This window comes from Cervus canadensis, chromosome 27, assembly GCF_019320065.1.
Source record: "Cervus canadensis isolate Bull #8, Minnesota chromosome 27, ASM1932006v1, whole genome shotgun sequence".
Classification (NCBI taxonomy): domain Eukaryota; kingdom Metazoa; phylum Chordata; class Mammalia; order Artiodactyla; family Cervidae; genus Cervus; species Cervus canadensis.
The window spans coordinates 3,533,322-3,557,356 of record NC_057412.1 but is presented as its reverse complement, the minus strand read 5'-3'; the positions used below and the strand labels follow the sequence as shown (position 1 = coordinate 3,557,356).

At 46.5% G+C, this 24,035-nt stretch overlaps 1 protein-coding gene across 7 annotated transcripts in view; it reads right to left on the bottom strand.

Moving 5' to 3' along the window:
• Positions 1 to 24,035, bottom strand: part of TIAM1 (TIAM Rac1 associated GEF 1) — a 451,745-nt gene that overhangs the window by 65,147 nt on the left and 362,563 nt on the right. For all 7 annotated transcript variants that reach the window (XM_043448791.1, XM_043448795.1, XM_043448794.1 and 4 more), the window contains 3 exons: positions 21,067 to 21,148; positions 13,656 to 13,742; positions 7,783 to 8,007 (listed from right to left, as the gene is read on the bottom strand). In XM_043448791.1, the coding sequence (XP_043304726.1) occupies positions 7,783 to 8,007; positions 13,656 to 13,742; positions 21,067 to 21,148 (394 nt within the window). The remainder of the gene's footprint in view (positions 1 to 7,782; positions 8,008 to 13,655; positions 13,743 to 21,066; positions 21,149 to 24,035) is intronic.

Genomic DNA, 24,035 nt, shown 5'->3' with positions numbered 1-24,035 from the left:
ACATTCAGTGTTGTGAACAGGTGTGATCATTTCTCTGCTTCTTAAAATTATTTTCACATCATAATGGAACTGTTTCTGTAACCAAGGAAACCTTTGCTGCTAGCACGTCCCACTCACCATTATCAGGATAGAAAACAATAAGGTTAGGAGAAGTACAAACACAAGCACGTAAGCTTACATTTCAATTAATCTTTGATTTACGTGGATGAAGTACATTCACTCAGGTTCCATTCAAGCCCATTACAGACCTACATTTAACAGAGGAAGGAAAAAAAGATCTTTGCCTTATGAGATATATTAACAATGTTTGTTAAACCAGCAGATACTCCAAACATTTCCAAAGAGGAACTAATCATAATTGACTTTTTAAAGGCCTTATATTAACACCTGTGTTTCATTCTCAGAGTGAAAAATGGCTGAGGGGAAGGGAACAAGGGAAGGTTAGACACGGCCAGTAAAGACACTGGGGCTTCCCAGGGCAGGAGACATGGGTTCCATCCCTGGGTTGGGAAGATCCCCTGGAGGGGGAAATGGCAGCATACTCCAGTATTCTTGTCTGGATATTTCCACGGATGGAGAAGCCTGGCGGGCTACAGTCCATGGGGTTGCAGAGTCAGATGTGACTAAACGCGTATGTGTGCATGGGTGGACACACACACACACACACACACACACATACACACCAGTAAAGACACTGAGCTGGAATCCAATCCTTAGGCTATGAAAAATCATAGCTTTGCTTTTCAGCCATTTTACTGTCATATAAGAATTCCATAAAAACACTCAATATATAAGATCAACATAAACACCCCTCCCCCAAGCTAAGAAAATAAAAACAAAACAATTATAAAGGGGGAAAAAAAACCCTCAGGAGAGCTATATATACTCTGTAGGGGGCGGGGGAGGAAAAACACTACAGTTTTAACTTGAAAGACAATTTCTTTCCAACCACATTTCACAAAATCCCAGAGTCTGTTTCTCTACACACAACAGTTTTTTAATCCTAAAAAACTGTACATATAGTTCTTCCCAATCCTACCAGCTTGTTGTGAAAGTCAAACTATAATCCACTAATGTTCTTTAAAATTATACAAATGGAGGCTCTTAATCTCCAAAGCAACACTGTTTTTCCACACACAGGACTTGATGGTGTCATTAATCAAAACCAGCAGGAAGTCAGGACTAGGTGTTGGGGTTTCCCCAGCGGGGCCCTCGGGAGCGGGCCCTGAGCCGGGTGACAGTAAGCATCGCACACGGCTCCACGTTTTCCCAACAGATGCCTAGAAGGCCATGTGCTGCTGGCTAGCTGGGAGTCTGCAGCGAATCTGGAGAAGGCGACCCTGCCTGTCTGCAGGAAGACAAGTCTGAGTGGCTCCTCTCTCTGTGTCACCCCTCCCCGCTGTCTGCAGAATGCAGCTGCAGACCATGCACATGGACCGTCACCCAGAAACAGAACCCTGCATTTCACGGGCACAGCAGGGAAGCCTGCACTGCTGGGCAAGTCAAAGGAGGCTTAACGGCTTCTGCCACTCTGACCAAGATGCCTGGGCTCCTCTGCCTATCACAGAAGCCTTTCCCGTTGCAGCAAAGGCTGCTTAATCTACTTCCTGCAGGTGGGCTACCGGTGCCCACCACAGATGGCATCTTTCCACTCAGCAGCGGATCCAGGGGGCTGACTCTCCAAACCCAAGGCTCACCCTAATTGCCAGGGCAGGCCACAGCCACTTAACCCGCCCAGCTCAACTTCTGGAAAGGCCATTTTTCAAATTAGAAGCAATGGCAGCACACTCCAGTATTCTTGCCTGGAGAATCCCATGGACAGAGGAGCCTGGCAGGCTTCAGTCCATGGGGTCACAAAGGGTCGGACACGAATGTGTGACTAACATTTTTAGTTCACTGAGTTTTCATCATGACTGTTGATTAGTCGCTGAGTAGTGTCTGATGCTTTCTGATCCCACGGACTATAGCCCGCCAGGCCCCTCTGTGCATGGGATTCTCCAGGCAAGAATACTGGAGTGGGTTGCCATTCCCTTTCTCCAGGAGATCTTCCTGACCCAGGGATTGAACCCATGTCTTTTGCTTTGGCAGACAGATTCTTTACGATCGAGCCCCCAGGGAAGCCCCTCATTGTAATATCATAAACTATTTGCTGATCTAAGCAAGGGCACCTGCTTTATCCCAACAGGTCAAGTGAATTTTAGGGGCGATAAAGCCAAGCTGCCTCCATCACAAAAGTCAAATGTACTTGAATGTTAAGGACAGAACTTAAAGTGAGAGAGACAGACAGATGTTTTGAAGTCCTGGAAAGATATAACGGATGCCCTCTGAATTATGATTCTTGTAACTGGCATGATATCAGGGGCTTTTATCAAACTTATTTCAAAAATTATTTTTTATTAGATTTGCTTTCCTATATATTTTCCTATTATATTGATGTTCATATAATACTTTGCTAACTGAGGAGTGAAGTATGCATTCTAATAAACCAGGCCAGTGGTTTCACCTGGGAAGATTTCACCCTGGGGGAACATTTAGCAAAGTCTGAAGATAATTTTTGATTGACACAATTTTGGGAAGAGGGTTATGAGGACTAGTTGAGAGTGGTTTGTTGGAAAACTGCTAACATCAAGGCTGAGAACAGGCCCCCACAACAAAGAATCTTCGGGTCCGAAATGGCAGTAGCACCAGATGAGATCATAATTCAAAATAAATCACAGAGGAGCATGAGAGAGGCTTTCTGGGAAGCTCAAAGAAACTAAAGTCTTGCAACTTCCCATGCCAGCTTCCCCTTCACTTCAAGGCTCTTTCTAAAACAAGATCCACTGAAGCAACAAGCTTTCTCTCTGGACCTCCTTCCCCCATTTTCTTACCAGTATGGACCTAAACAACTGTTGAAAAAAAAAAAGATGAAGAATAGCCCCAGGCAGATTTCCACAAGGACACATGGATGGTCAATGGCCAAGAATGGAAACTGAGTCTTAGAGAAAACCCTGAGGATGGAATCTAATTTCCAGTCCCTGACATTCCAAGCCAACACAGCAATCCATACTGGGAAGTGTCCTTTCCATACTGAGGAAGAGGAGGATAAAGGTCACCTAACAGGTTGTCATTACAAAAATCTCAGTGAAGCAGACAATAGAAAGTTATCCACAAACACCCCAGTTATGGTCTGCATGGGACTGTAACATTCCAATCATCTTACCATTTCACCCAGACAAAAAACAGGGCCCATAACCAAGGAGAGAGCTGGTGACCTAAGAGGGTGACCTCCCATCTTGATTGCATATTAGAATTACCTAAAGGTTTTTAAGCAACCACGCACCCTAACAAATGCATACCCAAGCCCTGCCCCGGACCAAGGGAATCACTATTTCTGAAAAGGGGCCCAGTGGTCTCAGCATCTAGACAGTAGAATCAACTTCTTTCTACCTGGGGAAGGAAACTGCTTTAAGTATACTGCATAAACTTGGTTCTCAGACAACACTCCTGGCGTAGACAGAAGTGGAGTAGAGTAGTAAGGAAAATAACAACCAGCAGCCCCTGGTTACAAGTCAGAGAACCTTCCTGTCACCATGAAGACTCTGCGTGTTGAATGCGTATTCACTGAGCACCTCCTAGGACTTATTCTGAACACTTCAATTACTCACTCACTCCTCACAACAGCCTCATGTGATAGTAGCGTGGTATGATCCCCACTGTAGGCATGAGGTCACAGGGCATACATTAAGCATCATCTGTTCAAGTCATGAAGCTAATAAAGATAAACATGGGACTCATCCCCAAGGAGCCTGGTTCCACAGCCCGCTTAAGCCATTAGGCACTGAGGTTTCCACATCAAGGAAACAAACCTCTCCATGAAAAAGGCTTCAGAAAGAATCCAGCCCTGAAAGTTAATCACAACTTTCCATCAGAATTCTCAGGGCAGGATCAGGGCCAAGCTTGCAGACTTGGACTTGCTACAAGGGGCAATTCACCGGGAAAAACCTCTTGTAGACAGGAACCAGCCGAGGAGCCCGTGGACACGGCCAGGCCCTCTGTCCTGGTGACCTCACACTCACCATGACCACCCCAAAATGGTCTCCGCATCAAACCTCAAACCTGTCACTCAGGTTGCTTCTTATTTTTAGTTACTTCCAAATTTAGACTGAGGCTATAGTCCAGCCTGCCCATTGTATACAGTTTCTCCGTTGTTTTCCATCGTCACTGCAGCTGTCTGTGGACACTGCTTTATCTCTGCTTCATTGTGGACCATCTTTCAGGTTGTTTTATCCTGTTTACTTGCCCCCTCTTTTATCTTCCACTGTTAAACATGAACCAGGAAATGGTAACAACCAGAAAGCAAACAGGCTGGGACCCAGGTTGGGGGCCTGAGTGTCTTGCTTCCCTCTGGCCAAGGGGATGGAGCTGCAGCTGCTGAGAGCCTTTGAGAATGCTTCTGGAACTTATTAATGTTGAAACCAACTTAGCAAACATCCAGAAAACCCACACTGTGACTTTACCTTCACGCTGTTTATTTTTGAACCAGGTTGATTATCTGACTTAACCAAACACACTTGATTCTGAAGGGTTTTTGATCACTACAAAATAGTAAAACGTGAAGCGATTAAAACAACAAAGAACTACACTAGAATGTTAAAGCAGGACAGAACCATGTCACAGTCAGCAATATAACTTTCAGCATCTAGCTTAATTATTAAGAGCAAATACTTAAATGTCAATTCCAAGACGTGGTTTGTGTGTGTGTGTGTGTGTTAGTCACTTAGTCGTGTCTGATTCTTTGCTACCCCATCAACTGTAGCCCTCCGTGCTCCTCTGTCCATGGGATTCTCCAGGAAAAAAGACTGGAATGGATTGCCATTCCCTTTTCCAGTGGATCTTCTCAACCCAGGGATCGGACCTGGATCTCTTGCATTGTAGCCAGATTCTTTACTGTCTGAGCAACCAGAGAAGCCCAGTTATGATTTGGAAACAAACAAATAAATAAATAAGTCATCTAAGGATGATTCCAAAACAAAAAAAGTTTTAATGGGGAGAAGGAAATGGCAACCCACTCCAGTACTCTTGCCTAGAAAATTCCATGGATGGAGGAGCCTGGTGGGCTACAGTCCATGGGGTCGCGAAGAGTCAGACACAACTGAGCGACTTTTCACTTCACAATGGGGTTTAAACAATAGCAGATTCAGTATATTTAGCACACAGATTTCAAAGGTGTCTGGTCTGAAGGAGGATGTACGGGCAGTGGACAGGGTAGGGCTGTGTACACAGAATATACCCAGATATTCTCAAAATAGGCACCTATGTACAAACACATCTTTAAAATAAAAAATTTGTAATAAAAAGTCTTAAAACTTCACAAACTGTGTATATGCACATACACAGAGACACACACACATCTCTTCTCAAAAGAAAGAAATACATCAAAACAGTGATTGTGTTTAAAGGAACAAATCATGAGCAACTTCAATCACACTTTATATGAGAGGTCTGTAAAGGGCCAGATAGTATTTTCAGCTGTGCAGACCATGCATCCCAGTTATAACTACTCAAATCTGCCGCTGAAATGGGAAAGCAGCCAGAGACAAACATCAGTGAATGGGCGTGACTGTGTTCCAATAAAGCTTTATTTATAAAAAGAGGCCATAGCCTGGATTTGGCCAGTGCGTCTTGATTTGCCAACCCTTACTTTATACCCAAAACCTACAGGAAGAACTGAGACAGAAGATATCCGAAAGTGGTTGAGCACACACCGTGGTTTGTGGTGTGTGCACACAGACCCTATAAAATCCTTTCAACAACCTGATGTCACCCACACGCCTCGCTCGGTCATTTCACAGAAACCACCGTGAACCGACTTTCATGGGGTGGAGCCTGCCATCTTGTGGTCACGTAAAAGAACAGCCTTCGTGGTATTCATTCCCTATCATGTAAGCATACACAGCTCCCTGGTCAGAAAGAGAAGAACAAACACCACTTGATATCACTTATATGTGGAATCTAAAATACAATACAAACGAGCCTATCTACGAAACAGAAAGAAACACAGGGACAGAGGAGAGACTGGTGGCCATCGTCCCCCAGGGGAGGAGGGGGGAGAGGGCAGGAGTGGGTGCTCTGGATTAGCAGATGCAAACTGGCACACGCAGAACGGATAAACAGTAAGTTCCTACTGTAGCGCCCAGGGCAGTATGCTCCATATCCTGTGATAAGCCACAACGGAAGAGAGCATGAAAAAGAATATATGTATGTATGTATGTTGTTCAGTCACCCAGTCACATCCGACTCTTTCTGACCCCATGGACTGCAGCACACCAGGCCTCCTATATATAAATATATATATAGCTTCCCAAGTGGCCCCAATGGCAAAGAATCTGCCTGCCAATGCAGGCGACATGGGTTCAATCCCTGAGTTGGGAAGATCCCCGAAAGTAGAAAATGGCAACCCACTCCAGTATTCTTGCCAGGAAAATTCCATGGACAGAGGAGCCTGGCGGGCTATATAATCCACGGGGTCGCAAAGAGTCAGACACAAGTAAGCACTCACACTATGTGTGTATATATATAACTGGGTCACTTTGCTGTGTGGTGGGAAGTAATGCAACACTGTAATTCAACTATGCTTCAACGATACAAACAAACAAACAAAAAAGGTAACAGCTCCCTGGAATGCTTTCCTAAAGATATGATGGGCGCATGGGCACTACAATTGATTGCGATCAACTCTCTGAAGACTCAACTTGTCGAGTTCTCCCAGGGAACCAACAATAAAAGGATGAACTATCAGTAGGCGTCTGTTGTGATCTATTCTTACCGAGCCGAGCTTCAGAAGGGACTTTGCAAAACAAGAATACTCAAAGTACCTACACTCAGAAGTGGGAAAGGAAGGCCTTTTTTAACCCAACTTTTAAAAATAAGTCCCCAAACCCAGCTTACTAAAAGCCACCCCAGCTCTAGAACAAGTCACGGCAAGATTAAGCGAGAGTCCTTATCTCTTCACCTGTGGGCTTGTTCCAGATTCTCCTGCTGAACAATAACAGGCACCTGAAAGTGAAGAAACTCTAAGCCCAGTCCCGGGGAACAAACTCAGGAGGTGCAGAGACGCAGGCAAGAACAGTGCTGCCGAAAGAGAGCCCCCATGGAAGACGTCTGGGGGGCCAGAGGAAGGAGCTCGGTGGGGGTCCCAGAAGCCTTTCTGGGGCAGGCAGCACCCAAGCTGCTCCTTCTAGAGTGAGCATAAGGTTGTCAGAGGGAGTGGAAGGCAAGGTACAAACAGGAAAAACAGCAGATGGCGCAGGGGAGGGGGTTTCTGCCAAGGGGCTCATCTCCAGACTGGAGGTCAGAAGAGCCCCAGGGAAAAGCAGACCAAACTCCAGCTCGGGGCATATTTCCACCCCAGGCTTCTCAGTCCACATCCTCTCCCCTTTCCACACAAGGAACCACAGGACGGGGGCGACACAGGAGACGGAGCCGTGAAAGCAGGGGCACGACCAAAGCCCCAGCATCTTCAGTGCCTGCTGGCGTCTCTACATCTCCACCCACAGTCAAGAGACAGCGGCCTCGATCTACTTATGTCTCCCCCAAAGGACAAACAGCAGCAGCACCACAGAGCTTTCCATTGCAGCCAAGCGGCAATTCCACCGGCACGTAAGTCCCAGGCCCCTTTACACCCGGACGGGGGAGCTCAGGAACCTGTTCATCTCCCTCACGCGTCTCCCAGGACCTGCCAGGCTCAGGAAACCCACCGAAAGACGCAAGCCGCGGGGGGCACCCGGGGCACGGCCATACCTGTGTCGCTGCTGAGAAAGGCGAGGGGGCTCTCGCCGAGGTCGGCCGGGCCGTCCAGCCGATGGGGCGGGTTCTCCAGCAGTTCTGCTCCTCCCTCCAGCTCCGGGCAGGTCCTCACCAGGAGGCCCAGGGACGGCTGTGTGAGGAAATCTCTGAGCACAGAGGAGTTCAGGGTGCCCGCAGCCCGCTTATTGATCTCGAGGATCTCATCTCCCGCCTTCAGGCCTGCCAACGCAAGATGGAAAAATGTTTAATCTCAGACGCACACACACACATAAAAGCAGCAGCAGCGTCGAATCAGATGGCAGCAGCAGAAGAGCCCTGCTTCTAAAGGGCACGCCGAGCTCGCCTGTTAGAGGTGCCGCCGCTGCACACAGCCCGGCGTGCGCCAAGGGACTCCTCGGGGGACCACGTGGGCTTGGTTCTGGAAGGTTCTACACTGGGATGTCACAGCAGGCCTGAGCTGCCCTGGATACACCGACCAAACAACCAAACAACCGTACCACTCCTTGAATCTATGTGCTCTGCTCTTAGCCGCTCAGTCCTGTGACCCCTCTTTGTGACCCCATGGTCTGTGGCCCGCCAGGCTCCTCTGTCCATGGGATTCTTTGGGCAAGAATACTGGAGTGGGTTGCCATGCCCTTCTCCAGGGTATCTTCCCAATCCAGAGATCGAACCTGGGTCTCCTGCACGGCAGGCAGGTTCTTTACCATTGAGCCCCCGGGGAAGCCCATATGTTCTATCCTAGTTATTGTCCCATTTCGAGGGCTCCCTGATTTCAGCAATGTGTGTGTCATGCACATGCTTGTCTACCGTGGACACGTGTGCACAGTCAGCTAAAGCCTAAAAATCGTTGCTATGGAAACAAAATGCAGGCGTCTCCTCGGCTACAATCACTGAAGATCATCCCATTCCAAACACATCCAGGGATGAGAGTTTACAGAACCAAATGCAATCATATTTGCTCCCCACACCCTGTCCACCCCCTGCCCACCACCTTTTATATGGGCTTCCCAGGTGGTGCTAGTGGTAAAGAATCCACCTGCCAATGCAGGAGATGCAAGAGACTCAGGTTCGATTCCTGGGTCGGGCAAATCCCCTGGAAGAGGAAATGGCAACCCACTCCAGTATTCTTGCCGGGAGAACTCCACGGGCAGAGGCACCTGGCGGGCTACCATCCATGGGGTCGCAAGAGTCGGACACGATTGAGAGACTGAACCACCACCATCACCTTTTATATAAAACTGCATCAGGACCTTGGGGTGAGTGGCCTTTGGAAGGTCCCCAAAGGTTCTGCTACTTTTGCAAAGCATTCTGGGGAGCTGCCAAAGCTTGGGACCCAGAGGAGTAGCTGTGAACCAGCCCAGTCTTGGAGGACAGGAACTTGCGACTGACTTGGGGCAGGTCTGCCTGATATTTACAAAACATGGCAGCAGTGAGAAGGGGAGGGGTTAGGGGAGAACAGGAGAAAAACACGGGTTCCTTTCGGCTAAAAAGAAGGAAAGAGGGTGATGCCTCTTTCTAGACTAACATGGAGAAACAAATGTGTGAAAAGGGAGTGACTGAAGGGCAAAGGATGATCTTCACCCAACACGAAGCCACACAGCCCCTCAGGCACCCGCAAGTCGCACTCTGATTCCGCAGAGAAGGTCTCACTTCCCAGCTTCCCTGGGTCACACCTCTAGGCCAGCTTTACTAAGGTTTCCCCAACACTTGAAATCAACTCTCTGTCATAAAAATACTCAAAGAAACATCACGGGTGAGAAGGCAAGGGGAGAGAAACAAGAGTTTCTCTCCATGCCAGAGATGGAATTCTAGGAGACTAACCATTCCACTTCTCGGTGAAAGATTTTGGCATTAAAACGTTTGAATTGAAAATACAAAATTTCCACATGTGAAAGGCCACTGTCATCTTTGAAGTCTTCTCTTGGAGACAACTCCTTTGATTAGGCATCAGGGGCCGTAATATAAGCAGAAAAAGAGGAAAAGACAAAAACTAAAAACATTGGCAAGTTTTGTTTTGTTTTTTAAAATGAATCGCTAGGTTGGCTGGAATTCCCTGGCGGTCCAGTGGTTAGGACGCCACGCGCTCACTGCCAAGGGCCTGGGTTCAATCCCTGGTTGGGGAACTAAAGCCCACAAGCCATGCAGCCAAAAAATAAATTGATTTCTTTAAATAACTTTTAAAAAAGAATTTCTAGGTTTGTATGACTGTTTGAATACGAGTGTATAGTGGGTTAAAGGGTAATCCCTGAAAAGACATGTCCGTGTTCCAGAACCTAGGAATAGGACCTTATTTGGGAGCTGCAGCTGTAATTCAGCAGAAGCTCTTGAGATCAGCCCATGCTGGGTTATCTGATGGGTCCTAAACCCAGTGACAACCATCCTGTGGGACAGGCACAAAAGAAAGACCCAGAAAGCAGCAGAGAAGGGCAGGGGAGGACGGAGAGTGAGACTGGGGGACGCTGCCACAAGCCAGCAAACACCAGATGAAGGGAAAGGCAAGGACGGACCCTACCCACTGACCCCCTGCCCCCGAGCCTCCCAGGGGCCCCAGCCCTGCAGACACCCTGGCTTCAGACTGTCCTCCAGAACTGTGGCAGAAAACAGTTCTGTTTCTTGAAGAAGGTATGTTAGTCGCTCAGCTGTGTCTGACTCTTTTCAACCCCATGACTGTAGCCTGCCAGGCTCCTCTGTCCATGGGGATTCTCCAGGCAAGAATACTGGTAATGGTTTAAATGAGATTAAACACAATAATCCATGTAGAACTTCTCATGTTGCACTTGGCATGTTGAAGATATTCAACAGACACTAACTCTCATTATTAATGTTCGGTAGCAGAAACAGGAAAACTTTGTTTTTCATTTTGAGCCTACTCAAAAATACTCCATACTTGCCCAGTAAAAGCTGTGAAATATCCCATCTGTCGAGAAAGCTCTAGCCCATGGCCATCTTAGCCAGGCTTTGTCCTGCGGAGCCATCAGGAAGACACTTAGATGGCAGCAAAGAAGATGCCTGATTCCAACCTCAAAGGACTGCAAGAGCAGAACAGGCCCAAGATGAACAGAGACACATGTAAACACACTCTGGTTTCAAAAGTCAGTTCTACAAGGACAGTCAACGTGAGATCCAACACACAACAGAGGGTGAGAGAGAGACAGAGAGAGAGCAGGAATACGGGAACTAATAGTCAGCCCATTCCAGGCCAAAAGCCCATGGCGACTAACAACAATAAAGTGTAGGCTCAGTGAATGACAGAATATCCGGTTCTAATTAGGCTGCATGCCACCAGACTTCCACTGGTGTGTACCACATTCTGGTCATTTTAAGAAATACTGGCATCTGGATGGTGTCCAGGGGGCAATGACCAGAGTTCATCCTATCTTCTAACGAATTGTTGAAGGATCTGCAAGGGTCAAATGTGGAAAAGACTCAGTAGCTGTAACACAACGAATATCATGAACTGCTCTGGCTGGCTATAAAGGAGGCTAAATGGAGAATGGCAGCTGAAGGATTTTTATCGTCAGCGTCTGTATGATCCACAGGGAGCTCTCCAACATTGGCTAGCTCTCCATCACCTTCACATAGAGGCTGCGCTTTAACGTCATATACCCCGAGTACTGCAATAGCATCACGGACTCACGGGACACGAATCTGAGCAAACTCCAGGAGACAGTGAAGGACAGAGGAGCCTGGCGTGCTGCAGTCCCTGGGCTCACAAAGAGTGGGACACGACTTCACGACTGAACCACCACCACAACCCCAAATCTCTCTCCCGACACAGCCCTCCGCAGGCCGGGTACTGGGATGGTTTGCCGCCCACGTGGACAAATGGACATCCCTCCTGTATCTGTAGAGAAGAGCGTCATAGGGGGCAAGGGGGTTGCAGCACTCAACAGTTTGTTTTCATCTAACACCAGGGTTCTTGGATTCAAAGGACTAACACAGGATGTGACTAAAACCAGGGCAGTGTATTTCCCCACCCCCGCACCCAGCAGAGTCACTGCAGGGCTGCAAGAGATAAAAATCAGCTTGGGGTTCAAAGGGGAATAAACCCCGCCACCTCTGCTCTTAGCTGAGACACCCTCAGTGAAGGCACCAAACTCTGACTGCCTCTGGTCTCAAAAACACAGAAGGAAAATGAAGGAACAGTCACACCCATGGCAGTTAGCAGCAGATGCATCACTTGGACTTTATCTCCCACAGGTCACACCTTTGTCACCCCCGTGCAGAGCCAAACTGCAGGGAGCCCTTCTCTGATGCTGACAACACAGGGCTAGGTCAGCAGCAGAGGGGCCCTGCCAGATGAACACCCAGAACTAAGCTGCCCCAGCACGTGGAAGGAGGGAGATAGGTCAGTCTGCCTTCCATCCGTCCCCAGCTGCTCCATTCAGCCAGCCTTGGGCAGAACTAGACACAGGCACCATGCCCAAGCAGAACTGACCGAAACACACTGAACTTGTACATTCAGTGGGTGTGAATTTGCCTGAATGAAGCCAAAATTCCACAGCAAGAAGAATGAAATGAAGGTGGAGTTTGAGCCCTACCTACCTGCCCGATTCATTTACAATGAGTATAGTGACTTGAAGAAAAAGCGAGAAGAAAGTTAGTCACTCTGTCGCTTCTGACTCTTTGCAATACCAGGGACTGTAGCCCGCCAGGTTCCTCTGTCCAAGGAATCCTCCAGGCAGGAATCCTGGAGTGGGTTGCCATTTCCTTCTCCAGGGGATCTACCTGATACAGGGATTGAACCCAGGTCTCCTGCACTGCAGGCAGATTCTTTACCATCTGAGCCACCAGGGGAGCTCAAGAATGTCCCCCCAAAAGTCATGTCCACTCAGAATGTGACCTTATTTGAAAATAGGGTCTCTGCAGGTGTAATGAGGTCAGGATGAACCCATACTAGGGTAGGGTGCGTCCTAAACCCAATGACTGGTGAAGGTCATGTGAAGACAGGGAGACACACAGGCTTTCCTGTAAGGACACCCTGTAAGGACAGAGGAGGAAATCAGAGTGATGCAGCTATAAGCCAAGGATGCCCTGGGCTATTAGCAGCCAGCAGCATCTAGAGAGAACCATGGAAGAGATTCTTCCTGCAGGGGCTCAGAAGGAAATGACCCTGCCAATACCTTGAATTCAAACTTCTAGCCTCCTGATCTGTCTGAGAATACACTTCTGTTGTTTTGAATCACCCAGTTTGTGGTAATTGGTTCCTGCAGCCCTAGGAAACTAACACAGGAAGCCAAAAAAAAAAAAAAGAAAATCTAGGATGAAAAGATTTTCCCATTAGAAAGAGGATGGAGTGCTGGGGTTCCACAAGTAGCCTAGATAGACAGTGCTAGGAGCTCTTGTAGAGGGGCAGGCAGGCGTAGCAGACAAGAGCTCTCTACGGAGGGCAAGCAGTCTGGATCCCGAACCCCGAGGTTCTCAACTTCTACAAAGATCCCTCCATGAATGGCGGCAACAGAACACGAAGGAGCTTCACAAGCTCAGGTGAAGGTCAGTGTCAACTTTGAGCAGTGTGCACCAAAGCACAGAGGGGTCTTCCCGAGCAGCTCCAACCAGACCCCCCAGACCTTCATTCCACCCCAGATGGTAGGGAAAGACAACCCCTTCTGATTCAAAGGGAATTTCCCACCAACCCCATGGAAAGGGGCTCAGAATTAGATTTAAAATCCAAGAAGGTAACATTCCTTGCACAATTGAGCTGATGGAAAAAATACTCATATTCCCTGGAAGCGTTTGCCCTGAGACAACATTTAAACACTCTTCAAAGATGAACATTTGGGGCTGATCTTTCTCAGTCACCAACTAGAGAAATCCAAAAGGGAACTGAAGACAGACAAGTCAAGACAAGACGGTGAGTAACTTACCTTTCTTGGAAGCTAAGCCAGTTTCCTTTACACTATTCACGTAGAGCCTTCGAACACCATCTTCTTCCACAGAAGAAAGTGAAAACCCTGGGAAGCAGAGACAGAGGGTTAAGACAGCAGGTGACGCCCATACCCTCCAAGTGCTGAGCAGACAGCAGGAAGGATCCAGGTGAACTCGGCACATTCACTGTTTGGGTGATGGTCCTTCCCTATTTGTACTGTGTCACAAAGCAGAGAACTGTCTTTTTAAACAGCTCTAAATGAAGCCACAATAAAAATTAATATTACCGAGCACATCTATCTCCACATAACCAACTATCAACTCAAGTGGGAAAAAATGACCTTGTTCATTACCTTGCTTGATAATTAATGCCACAGTTTTGCTTTTTTTCACTGTTCTCTCCGTCACACAAAAGAGAAACAGCTTATCTCGTTTGGGTCCTTTTGGCCTTTTTTTTTAGTCAATCTATGTCCTAGGATATGTCAGAACACAACACCTGTACAGTATGTGTTCACCTATATACCGCTGTGTGGACACTGCTTTAATTTAGTAAAATTCTGCAAACGGGGATAAGTAACAACACATTTTACAAATCCTTTTCATATTGAAACTGATGGATCGCACATTCTCCTAGTGGCAGATCATAAGATTATCTTATACTCATCGAGGCTTCCAGAGCTCCGTTAGTTAACTAACCTTGGGCTTTGCCACATCCTTCAGAAAATAAGGCAGAACAAGGCTCTGAGGTTTTAAGTGCTCCCAATCCCATGTCTACAAGCTTTGGTCACTTCTGTTTCACATATAAAACTCTTTCTGATCAATCAATGGAAAGTCCACAACCAAAACCTACTTTCCCTCAGGATAAAATACTTTGGCAGATAATCCTAAAAGGGCAATGGAAATTAATACAACTGTAAATATCAGACATGTTTTCTGCTCTGGGAGAAAAATAAGGCTTAGGCAGAGAAAAATATAGTGGTTAAAAAAAAAAAAAGCAAAGAACAAAATAGAATAATTAATTAATGAACTGGGGCCCAGGGATTCACTGTGACTTCTCAGACTGTGTCATAATGAACACATGTTTTTTTTGCACCATTCACAGAACCAGGAAATAGATACCCACAGGTAGGCAAAACTGCCAAATGCCATCACCCACTAGGGGACCATAACTCCCTCAGAAAGAGAACAAGACAAGCTCACCCCTGAGGACTTTCCAGAGTCTTTCTTTTATTCTCTTATTTTAAATTCCATTCTTACAGCAACTTCTAACTTTCAGAAGACTCTTCAAGAAGTCCCACTCGGGGCTTCCCGGTGGTCCAGTGGTTAAGAATCCACCGTGCAATGCAGGGCACACAGGCTCAGTCTTGTGTCTGGGAAGACCCCACATGCCTCAAGGAACTGAACCTGGGAGCCACAAGTGTGAAAAGCTGCTTGCTTAGAGCCTGTGCTCCACAACAAGAGAAGCCACCCAATGAGAACCCTGCATATCACAACTAGAAAGGAGCCCTGATCTCCAAAACTAGAGGAAGCACCTAAACATCAACAAAGACCCAACACAGCCAAAATTAAAGACAGGAATATGAAAAAACTCAGTTCCACTCAAATAAAAATAATTTTAGACATGAGCCATTTAAATGATATTAGCCTTAACACAGTGGTATTTTTCTGCATTTCAACAGAGGTTTTCTTTTTCTTTTATCTGTTAGAATAGATACAGAATCAAGGACTGTATCAGGGAAAGGATGAATAGAATCCATTAAAATACAGGCATTTCCCTTCTAAAATGCTATCATTTTATAAAATGCTGAGACCAAGTTTCTTAATTATACTTCTAATTCAAATTTTCTCCTATTAAATATAAAATGAACACACTGTCCGGAGAGGCGATGTGTTGTGAGCCTACGGCAAGTCACCTTAAACCAGAGTCACAGCAGATGGCTGAGGTTTTCACTTGTTGCTTTCTTTACCACTAAGGTTGCCCCTATTTCAAGATGTCAACAATCTCCACACTGGGGGGTAGGTGGGAATTTTAACCATTTCTTACAATAACAAATATGTATTCATTTGTATTAGTTTTTAGATTCCACATATAAGTGATATCATATTGTATTTGTCTCTCTCTGTCTGACATTTCATTAAGCATAATATTCTCTAGGCCCATCCATGTTGCTACAAACGGCAACATTTTGTTCTTTTTCGGGGCTGAATGTTATTTCATTGTATCCATATCCTGACTATTGTAAATATGGCTGCTATGAACACTGCAGTGCATGTATCTTTTTGAATTACAGTTTTCATTTTTTCCAGATATATAGAGCCAGGAGTGAGACTGCTGCATCCCTGGTAGCTGAGTTGGTAAAGAATCCACGTGCAATGCGGGAGAACCTGGTTTGATTCCTGGGTTGGGAAGATCTCCTGGAGAAGGGAGAGGCCACCCACTCCAGTATTCTTGGGCTGCCCTGCTGGTTCAAACAGAAAAGAATCTGCCTGCAATGTGGGACAGCAGGTTTGATTCCTGGGTTGGGAAGATCCCGCAGAGGAGGACATGGCAACCCACTCCAGTGTTCCTGCCTGGAGAATTCCCACGGACAGAGGAGCCTGGCGGGCTGCAGTCCATGAGGTCACAAGAGTCCAACAACTGAGCAACCAAGCCGAGCCCAGCACCAGGGAGTTCTGGTTTTAGTTTTTTAAGGATAGCAACAATCTAATTCCAAGAAAAGACATGTAGTTCAGTCCAAAATGACTGCCACAGGAAATAGGAGTGAGTCCATATACAGCCAAAGCACCCACCCCACCAAAAGGCTTAGAGACCAGGAGGCACCCTGAGTGACGTATGACTGTGAAAATGCAGGGAGTGATTAAAACTCAGTGAAGAAACCAAAAAGACAGACTCACTTCTTGAATAACCAGAAGCTTCTTCATACTGAAACTGAGGACCAAAGAAAAATCATGACAACACAGTAAACAAAACAGATGGACTCAAAACCAGAGTCCAGGACACAGTGAAACGGAGAAAGTGAGAAAAACATAGACACCACTGACAGAGAAGGGGGCTTCCCGGGTGGCTTAGCGGTAAAAGAATCTGCCAGACAATGCAGGGGATGTGGGTCTGACCTCTGGTTGTGAAGATCTCCGGGAGGAGGAAATGGCAACCCTCTCCAGTATTCTCGCCTGGAAAACCCCGTGGACAGAGGGGCCTGGTGCGCGCTAGTCCACGGGGTCGCAAAGAGCTGGACGTGACTTAGCAACTGAGCAGGCATGCCTGCTGACATAGAGGGGACGCAAGACCAAAAATCCAATGGCCGAAGAAGTCCCCAGAGAAAAACAAATACTCAGTTGCTGAAATGATGCATTCTTCCACTTCAAGGCTGCCTAGATGGTCACGCTTAGTCTATTACAAAACTATGTGAACTAACTTCAACAACAAGGTCTGAGAGAGTCCTGAGGGCTGAGGTGGAGGAAGGATGAGAAATCAGGCAAGTGCTAAATCTTTCCATTTGTTTCGTCAGTGGGATTATTAAGTCATATTTTCCTCCCTGAAGTGTTCTACAATAGAAAGCAGTATCTGGTCTGTATGCTGATGTATGCTAATAACTTACATACACTGAAACTGATGTATAGCAGGAAGCTGCTCTTAGATGCAAGTGTCAGAGAAAGATGGGCTGACTTTAGGCTCCTTAGCACCTTTGAGGTCAGAGACTCTCAGGTCTCTTAGGACTGGGGGACTCTAACTTCTGTGGAAACACCTCTGCCAACATGAACTGGACACTGAGAATAAATGGCTTAGCTGAGCTTATTAGCTATGCATCCTGAGAGTCCCTTGGACTGCAAGGAGATCCAACCAGTCCATCCTAAAGGAAATCGGTCCTGAATATTCATTGGAAGGATTGATGCTGAAGCTGAAACTCCAATCCTTTGGCCACCTGATGCGAATAACTGACTCATTTGAAAAGACCCTAATGCTGGGAAAGACTGAAGGTGGGAGCAGAGGGGGATGACAGAGGATGAGATGCTTGGATGGCATCATGATGCTGGGAATGATTGAAGGTGGGAGGAGAAGGGGATGACAGAGGATGAGATGCTTGGATGGCATCACTGACTCGATGGACATGAGTTTGAGTAAGCTCCGGGAGTTGGTGATGGACAGGGAGGCCTGGTGTGCTGCAGTCCATGGGGTCGCAAAGAGTCGGACACGACTGAGTGACTGAACTGAACTGAACTGGAGGCTGTTCAAGGTGAAGTCCAGGCACTAGTACAGACAGGATGCAGCTGACAGCAATACAGGGATGGAAAGCAAGACTGAGCATCACGAAATTCATCGTTTGACACTGCCACACCCTCCAAGCATGGGACTCTGTCATTCACAAAAGCAGGGGAGGTCCAGGACAAGATCCCTGCTTCTTTATGTCAGGTCATCTGAGACGCAGAGCTGACAATACCTTCTGGGTTGATTTCTGATGCCCTGTAACCCCTTCAGTGTGGAAATGGAAACAGGTTCAGTAACTACTTCAGTCACTTTAATAAAAAGTATAGGTGCTGCCCTGGAGAAGACAATGGCACCCCACTCCAGTATTCTTGCCTGGGAAATCGCAAAGACAGAGGAGCTTCATGGGCTGTATAGTCCATGGGAGAGAAAAAGAATCAGACATGACTTAGCAACTGAACAATAACTCAAAAATATAGCAGTTTTAGGCTCCGTGTCTGTTTCAGAGGCCCCCAAACCAGTCCATCTTGGAGTTTGATCCCAAGAACTTTGAAACCAGAGAGAAAAGAGTAACTGACATGGTGCATTTCAGTTCGGAGGACCCAGACACTTATTTGTAGCATTGCTACCAATAACCGCTTTTATTACTGAGGTCACCCTTCTGCTACAATAATAAGCCTTTTGGACACATTTATTCCTTGCCATCAAAAACATCTGGTCGCTTGATGATGTCTTTCATTTTAAGGTCAAGAAGTAAAATGGCATGAAGGTATAACTCAAGTGGCCAGGGGTCGGAAGGTAGATTTTCTTCATTAGGACAAAGCACTCCAGTGAAAGCGGTCTGAGAGGTTCAAATAAGCCTCTGCCTGCAGGAGAGGCTACAGATGGAATATTGAAGGCGCTGCTGCCTAGTAAAGGATCTGTAGATTTTCAAATGCTAAAAAGCCCAATCAGTTAATTCAGAGAGAAATGGTAAGCAAGCACATGCAGTAAACTTTGTATCTTTTCACCAGGTATTCTGCTCTTCTTCAGTTGCTAAGTGTATCCGACTCTTTGAGACCCCATGGATGGCAGCACGCCAGGCCCTTCTGACCTCCACCATCTCCCAGAGCTTGCTCAAATTCATGTCCCCCGAGTCGGTGATGCCATTCAACCATCTCATCCTCTGTCACCCCCTTCTCCTCCTGCCCTCAATCTTTCCCAGCATCAGGGTCTTCTCCAGTGAGTCAGCTCTTCACATCATGTGACCAAAAGTATTGGAGCTTCAGCATCAATCCTTCCAATGAATATTCAGGGTTGATCTCCTTTAGGATTGACTTGTTTGATCTCCCTGCTGTCCAAGAGACTCTCAAGAGTCTTTTCCAGCACCACAATTTGAAAGCATCAGTTCTTCAGCACTCAGCCTTCTTTATGGTTTTCTAGTTCCTCTCTTTTTAAAAAAAAATATGTGTATATTTATTTGGCCACATTGGGTCTTTGTTGCAGCAGGTGGGCTCCCTAGTGGCACACAGGTTTGATTGCCCTGCATGTGTGGGATCTTAGTTCCCCGACAAAGGATCAGACCAGGGTCCCCTGCATTGCAAGGAGGATTCCTAACTGCTGGACCACCAGCCCCTAGCTCTCCTTCTTTCAAGCACCCAGTAGGCCTACACTTCTCTGCCCACCCACCCTCCCACCACTCCAGTCACGTGCTCTGAAGAGTATACTGGGAGTGAGCCAGTGACTGGTTCACCACCTCCCCTCTTTGCCTTCTGCCAAGAAACAGACAATGTCCCAGGTGGCAGCTGCTCCAGGACCTAGGCCTGGAGTGAGGACAACAGAAAGAAAGGGTTGCGGCCAACCCATAGAGGAGGCAGGGTGAACAGGAGAAAGGATTCCACTGTTCGCAGCCAGGGCGCTTTGGTGACTGCCGCTGCCTCAGCTGACCTGGCCCCGCCTGACCAATCTGCCCCGATAGAGTACGGGTTTCCCTACGTGTTGTACTCAAGCAGCAATTCTTCCACTGTCCAAGTCACCAAGGGTAATGCTAAGCAGACCACTGTTGAATCCATGGAAAATACTGCACCTTTAACGACACCAGCATCAGACAACTGCGTAGGAAAGCCCTAACGGATCGGGCCCAACTGCTGCTCTTTGAAAAAAGGCCGGCTTACAAGTGTGGTTCCTGCCTGGCATCTGGGAACTTGGATTTTGGGAGGGTTCCTAACACCCTGGTAGATCTCATTGTGTCTAAAAGTCTGTACAGACAGCGTGGGGTACGCCGAACACCTGCTTTCCTCCCGGAAGGCTGGAGTCCTGGTACACGCGAGGCAGAGGGCCCCTGTGTGACCAGCCTCCTAACCAAAACCCTGGGCAAGGAATCCCTAACAAACCTCCTACAAGACAATGTAGTTCCCATGCGTTGCCGCTGAGGGAACTGTGGACTTCCCATGTGACTGGGCTGGACTTTCGGGAGTCTGCATCTGGTGGCCAAGCACCTCAGCCCATGTGCTTCTCCCTTTTACTGATGTTATTTTGTATAGTTTTGCTGTGATAAATTGTGGCCATGAACACGACCATAAGCGCAGTGAGTCTTCTTAGTGAATCGGCAAACCTAGGGATAGTCTACGGTACCCCAATTCACATCAGAATGAGTTCCTTTAACATCACCTGTGAGGGATGGAGAATAATACATATATTGGGGGACGCAGGTGCGAAAGGATAATTTCTTTATTATGTGTTACTGTTGCCCAGTTACTCCGTGTGGCTGACTCTTTGCCCACGAGGCTCCTCTGTCCATGGGATTTTCCAGGCAAGAATGCTGGAGTGGGTTGCCATTTCCAACTCCAGGGGTCTTCCTGACCCAGGGATCAAATTCATGTCTCCTGTACTGGCAGGCGGATTTTTTTTACCACTGAGTCACCTAGGAAGCCCTTCTTCATTACTAGGCTACAGTATAATATAAAATAATCTGTTCTCAATAAATCCACTTCTCTTTTATGACAGGAAAACCATGAAGGTTAAAGTTACAAAATAGAAAGCTAAAGCCTTCATCATACTGAGGGTAAGTATCTTTCCACCCCCCACCCCCGGTTTGGCTGAGGTGCAAAGCACAGAAGCCAGATGGGTTGTCCCCAAAGGTTTTATTGAATTGTAAATAAGTGCATGTTTATGCAGGAATTGTTTTCACGTGAAGAACACCAAAGATCAAAGAAAAATAAACATACCATAATTATCACCAGCTGTATCTGACTTCTCAATCTGGATGTTCTGAGTGACTTTTGGACAAATTTCAATTTCTTTGTACAGCTGAAAATGACAAAGAGAAACCTAATTAGGACTACATTATAAATAACTTGTTAGAAACAGTCATCAATTTATAAATCTATTTTTTCACAACTGACATGACATCAAATTCTCATCACATCCCAGTATTTTTCTTGAACTGACCCCATTAAGACTTAACGTGGTAAACTTTTAAAAACTTATATTCCCAAATTTAGCTATAGTTCCAGTTTCTAAATGATTCCTTGGCATACTTTGTATATACAATTTTTTCCCACCCTATATCTATCACAGACCTGAAAAATAATGCTAAGGTAATCAAAAATTTCCAGTACTAGAGAAAAACATTAACATCAAGAAGAGGTTATAAAGATCTTGATATGGAGTCCACAGAAATAGGAGACATCCCTGTGCTTCTGTTCATATGCCATTTTTGCTCAAAAAGTCCACAATATGCAGAGAAAAATTACAGCACTGAAACAGATAAAAAAATCATATAAATGACAATATTCTCTTCTAGTCACAGAATTATACAAAACTATTGAGAAAACTTAAGTACATAAATCAATCAAATCTCTCAGAAATCCAAGAAAAAATGGGAAAAGAGAAAAGAGAAATTGGTGGTTTATTAAGAAATTTCATTTCAATTAATTTAATTGATACTTCACATTTTGATGGGCTTCCCTTGTGGCTCAGCTGGTAAAGAATCCACCTGCAATGTGGGAGACCTGGGTTCGATTCCTGGGTTGGGAAGATTCCCTGGAGAAGGGAAAGGCGGCCCACTCCAGTATTCTGGCCTGGAGAATTCCATGGACTGTATAGTCCATGGAGTCACAAAGAGTCGCACAACTGAGCGACTTTCACTTTCACTTCTTTTAAGATTGACTGGTTTGATCTCCTTGCTGTCCAAGGGACTTTCAGGAGTCTTCTCCAGCACCACAGTTTGAAGGCATCAATTCTTTGCCTCTCTGCCTTCTTTAGGGTAATCTAAATCATAAATGTATGGATGTGAGAGTTGAACTGTGAAGAAAGCTGAGCACCGAAAAATTGATGCTTTTGAGCTGTGGTGTTGGAGAAGACTCTTGAGAGTCCCTTGGACTGCAAGGAGATCCAACCAGTCCATCCTGAAGGAGATCAGTCCTGGGTGTTCATTGGAAGGACTGATGCTGAAGCTGAAACTCCAATACTTTGGCCACCTCATGCGAAGAGTTGACTCACTGGAAAAGACCCTGATGCTGGGAGGGATTGGGGGCAGCAGGAGAAGGGGACGACAGAGGATGAGATGGCTGGATGGCATCACCGACTCGATGGGCATGAGTTTGAGTAAACTCCGGGAGTTTGTGATGGACAGGGAGGCCTGGCATGCTGTGATTCATGGGGTCGCAAAGAGTCGGACATGACTGAGCGACTGAACTGAACTGAAAATCATAAATGGCTTTCCTGGTGGCTCAGATGGTAAAGAATCCACTTGCAAAGTGGAAGACCTGGGTTTGATCCCTGGCTTGGGAAGACTCCCTGGAGAAGGGAACAGCGGCACTCCAGTATTCTGGCCTGGAGAATTCCATGGACTGTACAGTCCATGGGATCGCAAAGAGTCGCATGACTGAGTGACTTTCACTTTCACGTTTTGATGTCCGGACTTAGCATCACCATGGACCATAACTTATGAAGGTTTTATTTACCATGTGTTCTCACCCTTCACATGTTCTCTATGAGACAAATGTGATCCCTATTTTACAAAGGAAGAGAAAAAGGCTGCAGAGAAAGTACTTTCCTAAGATCAGAAAGCTGGCCTGGGCGGAGCTGGGATTTGAATCCAGGTTTCACTGGTTCCAGCACGGAAGTGCTCCCCACTACACAATAATGCCTCCCAGACTGCCTCCTGGTGGAACTCAGGGGTACCGCAGTCAAGGGTGCAAGCCTTATTTTCATGGAACGAATCGGTAGTGTACACACCACTGTGTCTAAAACCGACAGCTGGTGGGAAGCTGCTGACAGCAGAGGGAACTCAGCTCAGCGCTCCGTAATGACCAGCGGGGTGGGATGGGGGGATGGAGATATATGTATACATACGGCTGATTCGCTCTGTTATAGAGCAGAAACCAACATAACATTGTAAACCAATTATATTCCCCCACACCCCCAAAAAATCTTATTTCTTAGGTAAGCAAGTAGCAGTAGTGTTAGTTGCTCAGTCGTGTCCGACTCTCTGGGACCCCGTGGACTGTAGCCCACCAGGCTCCTCTGTTCACGGAACTCTCCAGGCAAAGATACTGGAGGGGATTCCCATTTCCTACCCCAGGATATCTTCCTGACCCAGGGATCGAACCTGGGTCTCCCACACTGCAGGCAGATTCTTTACCATCTGAGCCACCAGGGAATCCCGAGGTAAGTAAGCCAAAGGCCATCTCCGAAAATTTATGATAGAAGTTCCAAAACAAATAAATGTGTCAGAGGCTCACATGGAATTTTTAAAACTGTCATTTAATTTCAAAACGAAAATCTCTTTTGAGCCAAAGTCAGTAACAGAAAGCTCTTCTTGAGCACTGAATAAGTCTCAGTGACTATTTAAACTAGTTCCCATCTTAGTCATTTGTCCAGGAATAATTTCATTCATGCCAAGTATGAAAAAAACCCAGGTTTCTTTCTGTTCACTTTCTTAGGGCAGTTGACAGGTAGGAGAGGTGAGCTGAATGCTTAGGAATCAGGAGCCAAGAAACAGGCTAAGCCAAGAGGCCGGGGTGGGAGAGGGGCTGGAAATGTTCCCCTCCAAGCCCAGAGCCTCTAGAACATCCGAATTTCACGCAACTTCTACCAAATTCAAAGTGCTAAGGGCATAACTTAATATCATTTTCTGTCTGTATACTTCAGAAAAAGTTCCATACCAATGCATTCTACATTTAGAAGACAT